The sequence below is a fragment of the Monocercomonoides exilis genome (assembly GCF_001643675.1).
Source record: "Monocercomonoides exilis strain PA203 chromosome Unknown scaffold34-1095894, whole genome shotgun sequence".
In the NCBI taxonomy this organism is placed as follows: Eukaryota; Preaxostyla; order Oxymonadida; family Polymastigidae; genus Monocercomonoides; species Monocercomonoides exilis.
Window position 1 is genome coordinate 861,733 of NW_027150579.1, and position 12,602 is coordinate 874,334.

A 12,602-nucleotide genomic window follows, 5' to 3' on the forward strand; every position below is an offset into this window, starting at 1 on the left:
GTATTCTTGACCTCTCTTCTGCATCCACATCAGCTGCTCAAAGGAATTTGCATTGAGCACAGTTAATTATTTCATTCAACAACTTTAGTTCTGCAAAAGAAAGAAAAGAGAAAGATGACATACCTCGTCCTCTTAAAGATGATATTCAATCAGATTCAAACGCAACAATCACAACAACAACAACAATTTCTCCTTCTCCTTCTCCTTCTCCTTCTCCTTCTCCTTCTCCTTCTCCTTCTCCTTCTCCTTCTCCTTCTCCTTCTCCTTCTCCTTCTCCTCCTCCTCCTCCTCCTCCTCCTCCTCCTCCTCCTTCTCCTTCTTCTCCTTCTTCTCCTTCTTCTCCTTCTTCTTTTTCTTTATCACCTTCATCGCTTTCTTCTTCTTAACTTGAGCAGCACACAGGTCTGCTTAGTTATTCCGGAGGCGGAGAAGCGAAGAGAAGAAGGCGGAAGGAGATGACAAATCTTTATCATCTTCATCGAAGCCTGCAATTCAACCTTCTGTGCATTTGTGGCAGCATCAAACGCGTCTGCAGCAACGATGGATGACATCGAGAGGCGGCTACTGATTGTGGTGTCTGAGGCGGCTGGGGCGTATGTGCTGCAGACGCTTCGAGGGATATGTTGTGGCTCGGCGGGAGGTGCTGTATGGGGGTGTTGTGTGTGCATACGATGTGGCGCTTTCGGCGATGCTTTCAGTTCCGCTAGTTGCGCTGCTTTCGTTCACTTGCAGCATCAGTGAGAAAGAAGTCGGGAAGCAAGCGTATCTTTGCAGCGGCAGATGTGAATGCATTCCAATCGATCTTAGATCTGTTTGACACTTCAATGCAGATATGGCGATCACAACAGTTGAGGTGTGTGGTTGTGAAGCTGAACGAGAAAGTGATGGTGCTAAGGGTTGCGGTGTGTGAAGTGGAGGAGATTGTGGAGAAGGGGCTGTCGGCAGCAGGGCTGAGGATGGAGGATGTGGTTCTGACACCTGCAGCAATTGCATTGGCGGTGCTGGAGGAGCTAGAAGAAGCGGAGGAAGGGAAAGGGGGTACAAAGAGGGATAAAATGAAGCAGCAGCAGCAGCAGCAGCAGCAGCAGCAGCAGAAGAAGAAGAAGAAGAATAAAGAATCGGAAGATAAAGATGATGAAGTATAAACAGAAGAAATAGCTCCATTTCTATTTGCACTGAGCTGCGGCTGAAACAGAAATACCCGCAAGAGAGAGGAAGCCCCGTGCAGTTCCGAAATCGGATAGCTGAGCTGCTTTTGAATGACACTCTCAAAGATATCTTCTGATCTGGTTCTCTGAAACCGTCATCACATTCTCTGTCTTCCTCTCACTCGCCCAGCTTTCCACTCATCCCTCCATCCAAATCCTACAGCTCTTCCAATTCACTAAACTTCTTCTTCTTCTACTATATCCTCCCTTTGTGTCCTCTTCCTCCTTCATTTGGCTCTTGCATCCCCAAAGGAGGCAAACGAACTGCACTTCCTTGCTTGTTCATTGCTCCAGTTTGAATTAGCCCTTGAGTTCCCTGAATTCCCTGTGATTGCATAGACCCCTGTTGTGCTATTCCCTGCTGAGAATACAATGGAACTGAAACTGAACCAGAACCAGAAGAAGAGCCAGAAGACGGATTCAACAAAGGAGGAAGAGACACATTCACTCCGCTCACTTCTTCTGCATCAGTCATCCTCCTTCCATCAGCACTGCTGCTTCGCGACTCTCTCAGCGGCCCCAAATTCCCTTTGTTCTTTCTTGTTATTCCTTTCATGGCAGACGTCGTTGGGGTGAGGTTGTACATCCCAAACGCCTCTCTCTCCTTCTCCTTCTTCAAAATCCTTATCTTCAGCTCCTCTTTTTCATATGCTGCTCCCTCCAGCGCCTGCTTCGTGACCTCATTAAGCGGAATGCTGCTGGCCATTTTTCGCAATTGCAGCGTTGACGCAGAAGCTGCTGAAAGCGGATCAACAGGCAACTTCGCCAGCGCCAATAGAAATTTGTTATCTTCATTTCTCGCTTTTTCCAAGACAGGGCGGAACTGCTCAAGTCGTGTGGCTGTCTGAATGCCCCGGGATTTCGTCATGCGCTCAATGACGCTCACTCTCGGTGGGTGCTTGCGGATGCTTGGTTGATGCGGGGCAATTGCCAGTGAGGAGGAAGAGGAAGACTGAGAAGGCACAGGATACGAAGAAGAAGGAAGCCATTTGATTTTTCCCAGTTGAGAGTGCTGCGTGGAGAGTGAGGCGACGGTGGAGTGATCATCAATGCTGCCTGAGTTAAAGTTGGATGCAACAACAGAAGAAGAAGAAGAGGAAGAAGTACCATTCACAGAAGATGAACGACGGGCTGAAGGGAAACGATGATAAGAAAAGATTTGATTAACTTCTGAACTTGCACCAACACCATTGATGGAAGAAGACGATGAAGAATTCTGATTCGCAATTGAAGAATTCGAGATGAAGGAAGTGAAGATCGCTTTTCTAATGTTGCACTGAAGTGAAGTATCCACAACCTGAGCAGCTATCGGTGCATGCAGCTCCACAACACACACACATCTCTCTCCTTCTGCAATCTCTCCTCTGATCGGCCGAATCGTCACAACCTGCGACTTGATCAGCGGATGGCTCTCTTCCCAGTCAAACAGGATGCCTCTCTTCTCTCCTTTCTCATACGCCCTCTTTTGCAGTGCAGGGTGTCTCCTCACACGCGGACACACCAGACACACCAGCCTCCGCTCGATGCTCCCACCCGCCACGCTCCCAAAGCCAACTCGCTCATGTGACAATAAGCACAGCTGGCCAGGAAGCGGAGAAAGAGGAGCTGGAATTGTTGTCTTTTTCTCATTCGCAAGCGGCGCTGCTCCTTCCTTCACGATGAAACCGTCTCCTGCCAGCAGCGCTTGCAGAACTGTTTCCATGTGAGTGATGCCTTCAGTTCCATCACTTCCTCCTACTCCTGCTCCTTGTGCTCCACCAACACCCATTCCTATTCCATTATTGGATGATGGTGAATGATTCGTTCCATTCACATTCCCATCTCCTCCCCCTGCTCCTCCTCCAACATTTGCATTCATCACACTCATCGAACTGTATCTGCTTCCCAGCTTGATCGGAATCCTCACCAAATATCCTCTTTGCATCAGTGGACGGAAGCGCCAGTATATCGTCTGCTTTCCATGCGCTGGCACAATCCCTCTCGTGACAGGGCACTCAAACAGAGGGAAATCCGATGCTGAAGCATTCAGCCGCTCCACATCGGTCAGGTCGAGTCTGTAGTCGATGCTCGTCCCGCCTTCGTTCCGCAGCACGATCGACTGCATTGGTGCATCCACCTCGCCGATGGGCACCTGCTCCAGAAAGTGCATCGCCGTCGTCTCTGCGCCTCGTCCGCTCTCAAACACAACATGCGCATCAGTTGGACTCAGCGTCTGGCACGCAATCTCCAAAACGACTTGCTTCCCTCCACCCAGCAGCTGCCAGATGAACGATGCCTGGTGCATTCCCTCGCTGTGGTGGTTGCACGAAAATCTCACTACGCATTCTTCTCCTGTCTCAAGATGTCCCTCACGCGGCTCAATCGAAATGGAACTCGTTCCAACTCCGTTAGCCTCCTGGTTTTCCACCACTTCCGTCTCCTCCATTGTTATCATCATTTCTTCCTCCTTCTCCTCCACTTGCACCTCCGCCTCTATTTTCACCCAAACCCATCCCTCCCATCTGATGCATCATCCCCTTCCTCAGATCTCTTTCCTCCACCCAATGATCAGCCCTCACATCAAAATCTGACGGATCGCGTATTCGCCAATCAAGTGGAAGTTTCCCATTGTTCTGCACACACACAAATACCTCTGTATCCTTGCTTCCCAGCGGAGCAGCACCGAAATAGAAGGGAAGATGCAGCAGATTCTGCAAGAAGCACATGTCAGCATCTGTGTAGAGCAGGCCATCATAGAGGTTGAATGTCTCGTCGGCTGGTGTAAGCTCGTGAGCAAAAGAGTGATTCAGTTGGTTCAAAGACAGCTCTTTCCACAAAATCGCCTTCTCCGTATTTTGGCGGTGCACATCCACAACAGCCGCAGAGAGATGGGCTTCAATCATAATCTGAGCAAACTATTTAATAAGTGTGGAAATTGTTATGCGCTGGACAAAAATGCAATCTGATCCAGAAATGTTGCCTTTGTGAAATTATGTTGCGATGTGGTTGAATATTTTCATCAGGTTTAACTTATGAATGCATTGAAGACAAAGAAAGCAGCAATTTCATTTTTTATTTTTTGGAATGAAAGAAGAAGAAGAGGAGAAGGAAAAAGAAGCAGATTATTCTGAAATAAAAGTACAATGTTGCAAGAAGTGTTTTTCATGTCAAGTGGCAAACGGAGAAGCCGATGGGAATTCCAAATACAAAAGTGAAACAACCAAATTCTTCAATTTTTGAGCTGATAGAAACAATCTCTCCTTCTGTTTTCTCGCCAAATGTGTAGATTTATCAAAATTCAAATTCCTATCTGCTCAACTCTTTCAAAGTCGTCGCTTCGAACAAAAGAAAATACAAGTCATAATCTTTCTTCGGTGACTTCTTCATTCATTCTCCAACCTTCATTCTCAACCAGTTTGGTGAAATCAAAGAGCTTCGAGCATCAATTTTCGAGCAGCTCTTCAATATTAACGCAGCTTCCATCATCTTCAAATTAGACTTCTCACGTCTTTGAACTTCAGCCACCTTTCAGCCATTGATACTGCTTCATTCATGGAATGATCTTCCAATGTTCAAAGAACACATATCTGTTTGTGGTCTGATATATAGGATATTCGTTCTTCTGCTGTTTTATCATCCTATGGAAATGCCTTCTGACAAATGAGGAATGAAGTGAAAGATAATTGTGGAAACTGTCATTGAATTGATGAAGATTTCGAATTTAGAACGTTAAGATGCGAAATTGGCTACTCACAAAACATGGATTGATGTTTCTGATAAGAAAGCTCAAAGAGCAGGAAGTAATTTCACAGAAAAATCAAATTTCAAGCCAAATTCTTCGTTTTGTTCGTCTTTCTCTTCATAACAATCATTTTCATCTTCTCTTTCTTTGCAAACACGATTTCAATTTAACTAAAAACAAGCTTGCTGAATAAGTTTTATGACTGAGCGATCAACAGATGTTTTACGATCTGTAACTTATGAGAATAAAATCATGAAAATACATGGAGTGAGAAGCAAAAGGAATTCTTTTTGAATGTTAACTATCGATAAACGATTTGAGAAGAACCATCAAGCTAGCTATCAACGAGGCTTCAACGTGAAGATTACTCAACCACTTTTGGTTCCATCCATCTATTCCAGCAATCTTCTATCTTTTCATCATTTTCCTGTTATTTTGATGGGATATGTGACCTAAGACACAGTGCATAATTTCAACCGAAAACACAACCGACTCCTTCGTTACCCCCCATCTTCTTGTTCATCTGCAGCTCAGGCGCCTTCCACCTCATGCATTCTTTTTTGTAATAATCATCGTCTTCAAAAGCCGATGAGGTAAGGGAGTCATTTTCATCATCATCACTTGCATATGTCACAACAGTTGATGATGAGATGGATGATGAATCAGAGTCATCTGATAAAAGGTCTGAGTGCATGACAATGCAGATCACCGTATGTTCTGAGAATAGCACAATATGAGGACTCAGATTGGAAAGTGACTGAAGCTTGTTCTCCATTTCATCAAATGAGTGGAGAGCTCCATTTGCCACCGAGAACAGGATCTGAACATCAGTGATCTTCCTTTCTTTTAGAGAGTCTATCGCCATCTCCTTCTTCTCGTTCCTTCCATGAAGCAGCATGAACAACGAATCACTCAGATCCGCAATCAGCTTCTCATGTGGCGAAGAACAGGCCGTTGCAGCCAACAAGTAAGACATCGATGAAATTGTTGGACGCAGACTCTCAGATTGAACAAATGTTAATTCTGTTTTTGCTGTTGAAGTTGATGAGATGGATGGTAATCTCTTCCTTATCTCTTCTTTCTCATCAACCTTCTTTAACACTCAAAATTACAGTTTGAAAAAGATTGTTAATCATTATTAATTCTCAACCTATCATCTCGCTTCTTGCCTTTCTTCCGATTTCTTGAATGATTTTTTGAAAGAAAGAAAAAATCGATTTTACGATATCAGTTAATATTGTGAAATGGAAATGAATGGAAATGATTGAAAAAAATATTATTTCATCTGAATCAATCAACTTGTGCATGTGGATATTCCAATGAAAAAGAAAATCAACATATTTGATGAATCTGAGAAAATAAAAATTCAAGAAGTGAAATGATTCACACATCTTGACAGAAGATATCAAAGCAATGAGAAGGCAACAGAAGATATTCAAAAAAGAATGTTTTTTTTTTGAAGCATGTCCGAATGTCCATCGAAAGAGAGAAAATCAATTCAAAAAAGAAATAAAGAACATTCCAATATCAAACATTTCATCTCATGAATGACAAAGGTATTTCTTCATACATACAGTGAAATATTGATTTGTTGAAGTTCAGATAACGAATTTCATTTCCAAAGAGACACTCTTTCGCAATTATGATGATTAATTTGTCTTCATCCATTCTGGTGGGTCAATTATTAAATTGTTTTTCCAATAATCAACCATTGTGTCTCCGTCCTTATCGCGAACCGTGATGCCATGTCTCATCCATTCAGGAGGTTCAGTTTTGACATTTGCAATCCAGAACATGGCCATTGTACTTCCAAATTTATTACAAATGGTAATTCCGTGTTTCATCCATTCTGGTGGTTCTGTCTTCACGTTTGCGATCCAGTACATGGCCATTGTCTGCCCATCATTGTCACGGACCATGATACCATGTCTCATCCACTCTGGTGGCTCTGTTCTTACATATTTAATCCATATTGTAGCCATTGTTCTTCCATTGTTTTCAGCAAGTGTAATTCCGTGTCTCATCCATTTGGGCGGATCTGTTTTTACAAATTGAATCCAGTACATCGCCATTGTTCGTCCCCTGCTATCAGTATGAGTTATTCCGTGTCTCATCCATTCAGGAGGTTCAGTTTTGATATTTGCAATCCATAACATTGCCATTGTTCTTCCATATGTATTACAAATAGTAATTCCGTGTCTCATCCATTCTGGCGGCTCTGCATTTACACTTACAATCCACAACATAGCCATTGTATTTCCATATTTATCTGCAAGAGTAATTCCATGTCTCATCCACTCTGGTGGTTCTGTTTTCATAAATATAATCCAGTACATGGCCATTGTCCATTTATCATAATCATCTGGAAGTGTATTTTCATGTCTCATCCATTCAGGAGGTTCAGTTTTGATATTTGCAATCCATAACATTGCCGTTGTTCTTCCATATTCATCAGCAAGTGTAATTCCGTGTTTCATCCATTCTGGTGGTTCTGTCTCCACATTTGAAATCCATATCATGGCCATTGTATTTCCATCTTTATCTGCAAGAGTGATATTGTGTCTCATCCATTCAGGAGGTTCTGTCTTCACGTTTGCAATCCAGTTCATGGCCATTGTGCATCCACTTTCATCAGTAAGAGTGATTCCGTGTCTCATCCATTCTGGCGGATCTGTCTTCACGTGATAAATCCATATCATTGCCATTGTTTCCCCATTCTTATTTGCAAGAGTTATTCCATGCCTCATCCATTCAGGAGGCTCTATCTTGACTTCCCTTATCCATATCATTGCCATTGTCCATCCGTCGTTATCAGCCAGAGTAATTCCATGTCTCATGGATTCTTGCGGTTCAGTTTTGGTGTTTATGATATGTTGCATTGCCTCTGTTCTTCCATCATCATCACGAAGTGTGTTATCATGAGTTGTCCCATTCTCAGTGTATGGATTTTTAACAGGTGTTAAACTTCTGGCTTCATTTTTTTCGCATTCATCGCTTTTTGATTCATCACATTTCTTTCCTTCTGATGACTCTTCTTTCATTTCTTTCATTGAACTTGTCTCTGTTATTGACTCATGTCCGCTGCTCAATGAGAAGTCAGACGTCATCCATGTTGGTGGCTCAGTTTTGACGTTCTCTATCCACAATGTTTCTATTGATTTTCCGTTGTTATCTTTGAGTGAAATATCATGTCGCATCCATTTTGGTGGTGCTGTTTTAACATTTGCAATCCACTTCATAGCCATGGTTTGTCCGTTTTTGTTTCCAAGTGTAATTTCGTGTCGCATCCATGTTGGCGGATCTGTTCGAACAAATATGATCCACAACATTGCCATTGTCCATCCATGATTGTTGCAGTATGTGATTTCGTGTCGCATCCATTCTGGCGGTTCTTTTTTCACATTTCCGATCCAGTGCATGGCCATTGTGTTTCCGTAATGATCACAAAGTGTAACATCATGTCTGATGCATTTTGGAGGTTCTGTCTTGACCAGATGAATCCACTTCATCGCCAATGTCCATCCATCTTTATCGCCAAACGTTCCACTTTTTTCTGTCCACTTGCTCATTTCCGTTTTATCAAATGCACAGTTGCTCATCGAATCAATATCGTTTCCCATATGGATTTATGATGATCGTGAGATGTTTTTTTGTTGCTTACGAGCTCTTTTTCCAATTTATATGTCAGATCACTTTTAATCAAATGCGATTGTGGGTCAGAATTTCTGATTAAAGAACTATATGTTCCGAAGATATAGTAATCTTCAGTAAATAATGAAATTTTGTTTGGAGCGAAAGTGCAGTTTGAGTATTAATGTAATTGATTTTCCTGATTATGAAAGTTTATTATTTAAAGAGGAAAATGATTTAAGTTTTTGAGGTAAAAAAATATTGCAAATAAAAGTTTTACATCTGATCGATTTGTTCTGAAAATATATTTTTTTCAGTGTGTATAACAAGAATATATGTTCATAGATCTAGTCGGTCAGCAACAGCTTGAAAATGTCAGTTTATTTTATTTTATTTTTTCATTTAATTGAACTTAGAAATTTATTAGCAACATTTATTCAAATGATGAAATTTTGAAATATAATACAAAAAATTATTGGTGATTATTTTTGTAATCAAATAATTTTACGGTGTGTTGTTTTTTCAGTGAATGTTTATCATTCGGAAGATATTTTGTATTCAAATGCATAAAATATAACAACTGTTTTAAAAACAAATGTTTAAGTTGAATTAAAAATGAAAATTTGTTTAATAAGCCTTTTCATTTATTACTGTCTATTTAAAAATATTCAATAGAATATTTTGCACCGAATATTTAATAAAAAAATTACATGAATTCAGAAATTATCACCCATATTGAAACAAATATTTTATTTGGATAATTATTTTTGATATCATAACTTTTTTCGTGGTGTTAATTTATATCATAATTATTTTTTCTTGGAAGATGAATTATTCTTTTGAAGGAAAAAAAGTATAACAATTTTGGAAAAAAAAAAAAAAAAAAAAAAAAAAAAAAAAAAAAAAAAAAAAAAACTTACATTTAAGAACATATTCAAGAAAATATGGGATATTATTCAGGATTAAATACATTTTCATTTGCAAATTATGCCCTTCTCAAAAAATAATTCTTTAACTCGAAATATTAACTAATATCTAAAGAAACATTTCATATAAATACAAATATTACATTTGAAGTGTTATTAGTGTTTTTTTTCTGAAAAGTCACCACAGATCAAAATATTCACACATGGAAGACAAATTCACAACACTCCATTACCATCATTTATTAAAAATCTGTGTATTTTTCTATGAATGTTTGTTTGATAATGAATTATCAATTCATGCAAAAACATTACTTATTTTCTATATTTTTTAATGTTATTTTATGAACAATTTAAAATTTTATTTTCTATTGAAATTGAATTTGTTGATTTGTGGAGTATTTTCTAAAAGAAGAGACATTTAAACGACAAGATGTCTCTTGAAATACATCATAGAAAAACAATGAGGCTCTTAACAATTCATATATTTGAAATAATTGTATTAAATTTTGTCAAGGCTATACTGATGACTCGCAATTTCTATCAATGGCTGATAATTATAATTTATTTCAGCGAATAACATTTTCAGGAGTTATAAGATTGCAGCCAGGTCTTTCTGCGGAAAAAAATGCATTTTTGAGATTCTTCAATTCTTCAGCTGAACTGAACAATTTGGCGTTTGAATGCTTTTCTTCATTATGTGTGCAAATAACAGACAAATCGAAACTCACGGTTTATTCCTGTATTTCCCACCAAAAATCGTTATCTCCTTTTCACTTGCAAAGTGGGTCAATTAGCATGGTGAATTTGAGTTTGATCCACCAAAGGAATTTTTACCCTTCAAGCCTCAAATTTTTATCTGAAGATTCTTATTCAGTCGTTCTGAAAAATTCCATAAAAACAGATCTGACTTGAGCATCATCAAACTGTTTATTAGTGTCTGGAAAAACCGAATGCGAACGGATTCATGACTATTCCTTTTGAGACATAACCTTGAAATATGAAAAGAATAGTGATTATCAAATTGAGAACCCATTCTGTTCGAGATTACTGAAATAGGAGAAACACAAATCAGTATGTTAGGCATCCCTTTTGGTAATGAAATCACTCAAAATACAAAATTAACCGCTAAACTGATTGATGCTCAAAATGTTCAGCTTCAGAGAGATAAACTCAATCATATGCATTCTCATAAGCTGAATGGAACATGGTTTTTTGAAACATTCTCCACACTCAACAAGTGGTCGGAGAAGCGAGACCGACCAACCTGCTGATTCACTTTAAGTCGGAGGCTGAAAAGAAGATGAATGTTCTTGATGAGAAAAGATGGTGCGCATGTTGCATCGAAGTGCAGAAGAGGTGCAGAAGCGATGAAAAAGGAGGAAGTGATTTTAGGGAATTTCAAAGTCTCTTCAAAGAAGGCACGAAATCAAACAGAAAAATAACTACTACGTAGAGAAAGTCTCATTTAATCCAATACATGCAACCAAAGTTATACGTTCTCCTCATCAAACATATACAACATTGACAAACCTTTCTTTTAATTATCTCTTTTCAACGAAATTTCTCCGGTTATCTCCTCGAAAGTTCATAATTTCAACAATGAACTTTTCATTAACTTCACAAGAAGATAGTCTTGCCAACATGCACCTGCGCCAATATCAATTTCTTCAAAGTTCAAAGAGTGCAACTAAACGTCAAGTGATATTTTCACATTCAGAATTTGCTCTTCTTATTCTTCTTATCCTTTCGCACACATCTTCGCCTCACATCCACTTCATCAATAACTGAACGCAAATCCTTTCAAAGCATTTCCTCAGCTCACATATCTCACTCAAAAAGAATTTACATGCATTCTAAAAACAACTTAAAAAAGAAAGATAGAAAGAAAGAAAGAGCCTATTCCAGTGACATTTTCTCTTCAAGAAGCTCCCCTTTCCCTTTTTCTTATATTACAGTCACACCTCTTTCCTCGTCTGCGCCTTCAAACTCGTCTTCTCCTGCTCTTTTGCCTCTATCTTGCATATTTCCGTAGAGATATTCTTCTTCGCCAGGATCACATAATTCAATAATTTTTTTTTTCATTATCAATATCATAATCATCACCTTCTTCTTCTTCTCCTGAATCATTCACTTGAATATCCCTTGACATTTCCCCCGCCTTTACCAGCACAGCCTTCAAAGAAGGAGCGCTCCTTGTGGGACTGATGAACTGGAATTACAACAAAGAATCGCAGTTCAATCTGAACTACTGCTCTTTTCGCGCATCGACACACTCAACCATTGTTCATCACTTCAACAAACCACTTTGCTCATGGCTCTCGCACTTCGAGTTCTTCAGCCAAGACCTATTCGGTGCGCCGGTCTACACACGTCTTATTCCTAACAACCAAAATACAGCCTGTCCTCCTTAATGAGTATGTCTCTCTTGTCATCAAGTTTCAGGAAGCTATATTGTTCAGTACACAAGTCTCTCAGAACGCCGAGACCGATACCAACTCCATGAGCACTTGGTTCGAATAATGCTAGAATTTGGACTTTTTCCTTTCGCAATATCGCAATTTTCAAAAGACCTTGAAGTCGCTTATCCAGCGTTGCCACGCAGCCAAAGTGGAGCAAAGAAGATACGTGCAAGCAAAAAGCTTTCTTCCAGTGTGTGACGCGATATGTCAATTGGCTCGTAAGTCTCCTTGTGTCTGGATACATTTGGAGCATTTGTGAAGAAGCTAAACATGCTGAAGGCAAGCAAATCCTAATCAAAAAATGAGTTGAGTGGGATGATGAAGGATCTCGCTCAACAGCCCCCTCCCCCCTCCCCCCGCTCCCCCACATTGCAGACAGAAGATGCGTTTCAGGAGAACCTGAATGCTACGATGACGATTATGATAGACGAAAGAAAGCTGTTTTTGAAGCATAGGCGGCAGATCAAGCAGAACATGCATGGAATGCAGGTTAATGAAGATACAAACAAAGATGCGATTTCGGCTTTTTTTTGCAAAGCAAAAACAGAAATTGAAGAATTCAGAGAGGGAAATAATGAATGTTCCTCTGACATACCTGCTCTTTACCATTAGGTCTCATATGGTGATAATTCAGGCTTCCCTCTTTATTGTGGAGAAA

The 12,602-nt window shown here is 39.9% G+C and overlaps 6 protein-coding genes across 6 annotated transcripts; all 6 read right to left on the reverse strand.

Moving 5' to 3' along the window:
* Positions 1–561: 561 nt before the first annotated feature.
* On the reverse strand, positions 562–1,164 carry MONOS_6241 (uncharacterized protein; the record flags this gene model as incomplete). The annotated part of the gene is made up of 1 exon (XM_067876459.1): positions 562–1,164. One exon carries the CDS (start codon positions 1,162–1,164, stop codon positions 562–564), a length of 603 nt encoding a protein of 200 aa, XP_067724226.1.
* A 240-nt stretch (positions 1,165–1,404) lies between these two features.
* On the reverse strand, positions 1,405–3,492 carry MONOS_6242 (uncharacterized protein; the record flags this gene model as incomplete). The annotated part of the gene is made up of 1 exon (XM_067876460.1): positions 1,405–3,492. One exon carries the CDS (start codon positions 3,490–3,492, stop codon positions 1,405–1,407), a length of 2,088 nt encoding a protein of 695 aa, XP_067724227.1.
* A 103-nt stretch (positions 3,493–3,595) lies between these two features.
* MONOS_6243 (uncharacterized protein) lies at positions 3,596–4,090 on the reverse strand (the record flags this gene model as incomplete). The annotated part of the gene is made up of 1 exon (XM_067876461.1): positions 3,596–4,090. The coding sequence occupies one exon, from the start codon at positions 4,088–4,090 to the stop codon at positions 3,596–3,598; it is 495 nt and encodes a 164-aa protein (XP_067724228.1).
* Positions 4,091–5,401: 1,311 nt separating this feature from the next.
* MONOS_6244 (uncharacterized protein) lies at positions 5,402–5,905 on the reverse strand (the record flags this gene model as incomplete). Its single annotated transcript, XM_067876462.1, has 1 exon — positions 5,402–5,905. One exon carries the CDS (start codon positions 5,903–5,905, stop codon positions 5,402–5,404), a length of 504 nt encoding a protein of 167 aa, XP_067724229.1.
* A 243-nt stretch (positions 5,906–6,148) lies between these two features.
* On the reverse strand, positions 6,149–8,593 carry MONOS_6245 (uncharacterized protein). Its single transcript, XM_067876463.1, has one exon. The coding sequence runs from the start codon at positions 8,547–8,549 to the stop codon at positions 6,579–6,581; it is 1,971 nt and encodes a 656-aa protein (XP_067724230.1). The 5' UTR covers positions 8,550–8,593; the 3' UTR covers positions 6,149–6,578.
* Positions 8,594–11,864: 3,271 nt separating this feature from the next.
* MONOS_6246 (uncharacterized protein) lies at positions 11,865–12,197 on the reverse strand (the record flags this gene model as incomplete). The annotated part of the gene is made up of 1 exon (XM_067876464.1): positions 11,865–12,197. The coding sequence occupies one exon, from the start codon at positions 12,195–12,197 to the stop codon at positions 11,865–11,867; it is 333 nt and encodes a 110-aa protein (XP_067724231.1).
* Positions 12,198–12,602: the final 405 nt, after the last annotated feature.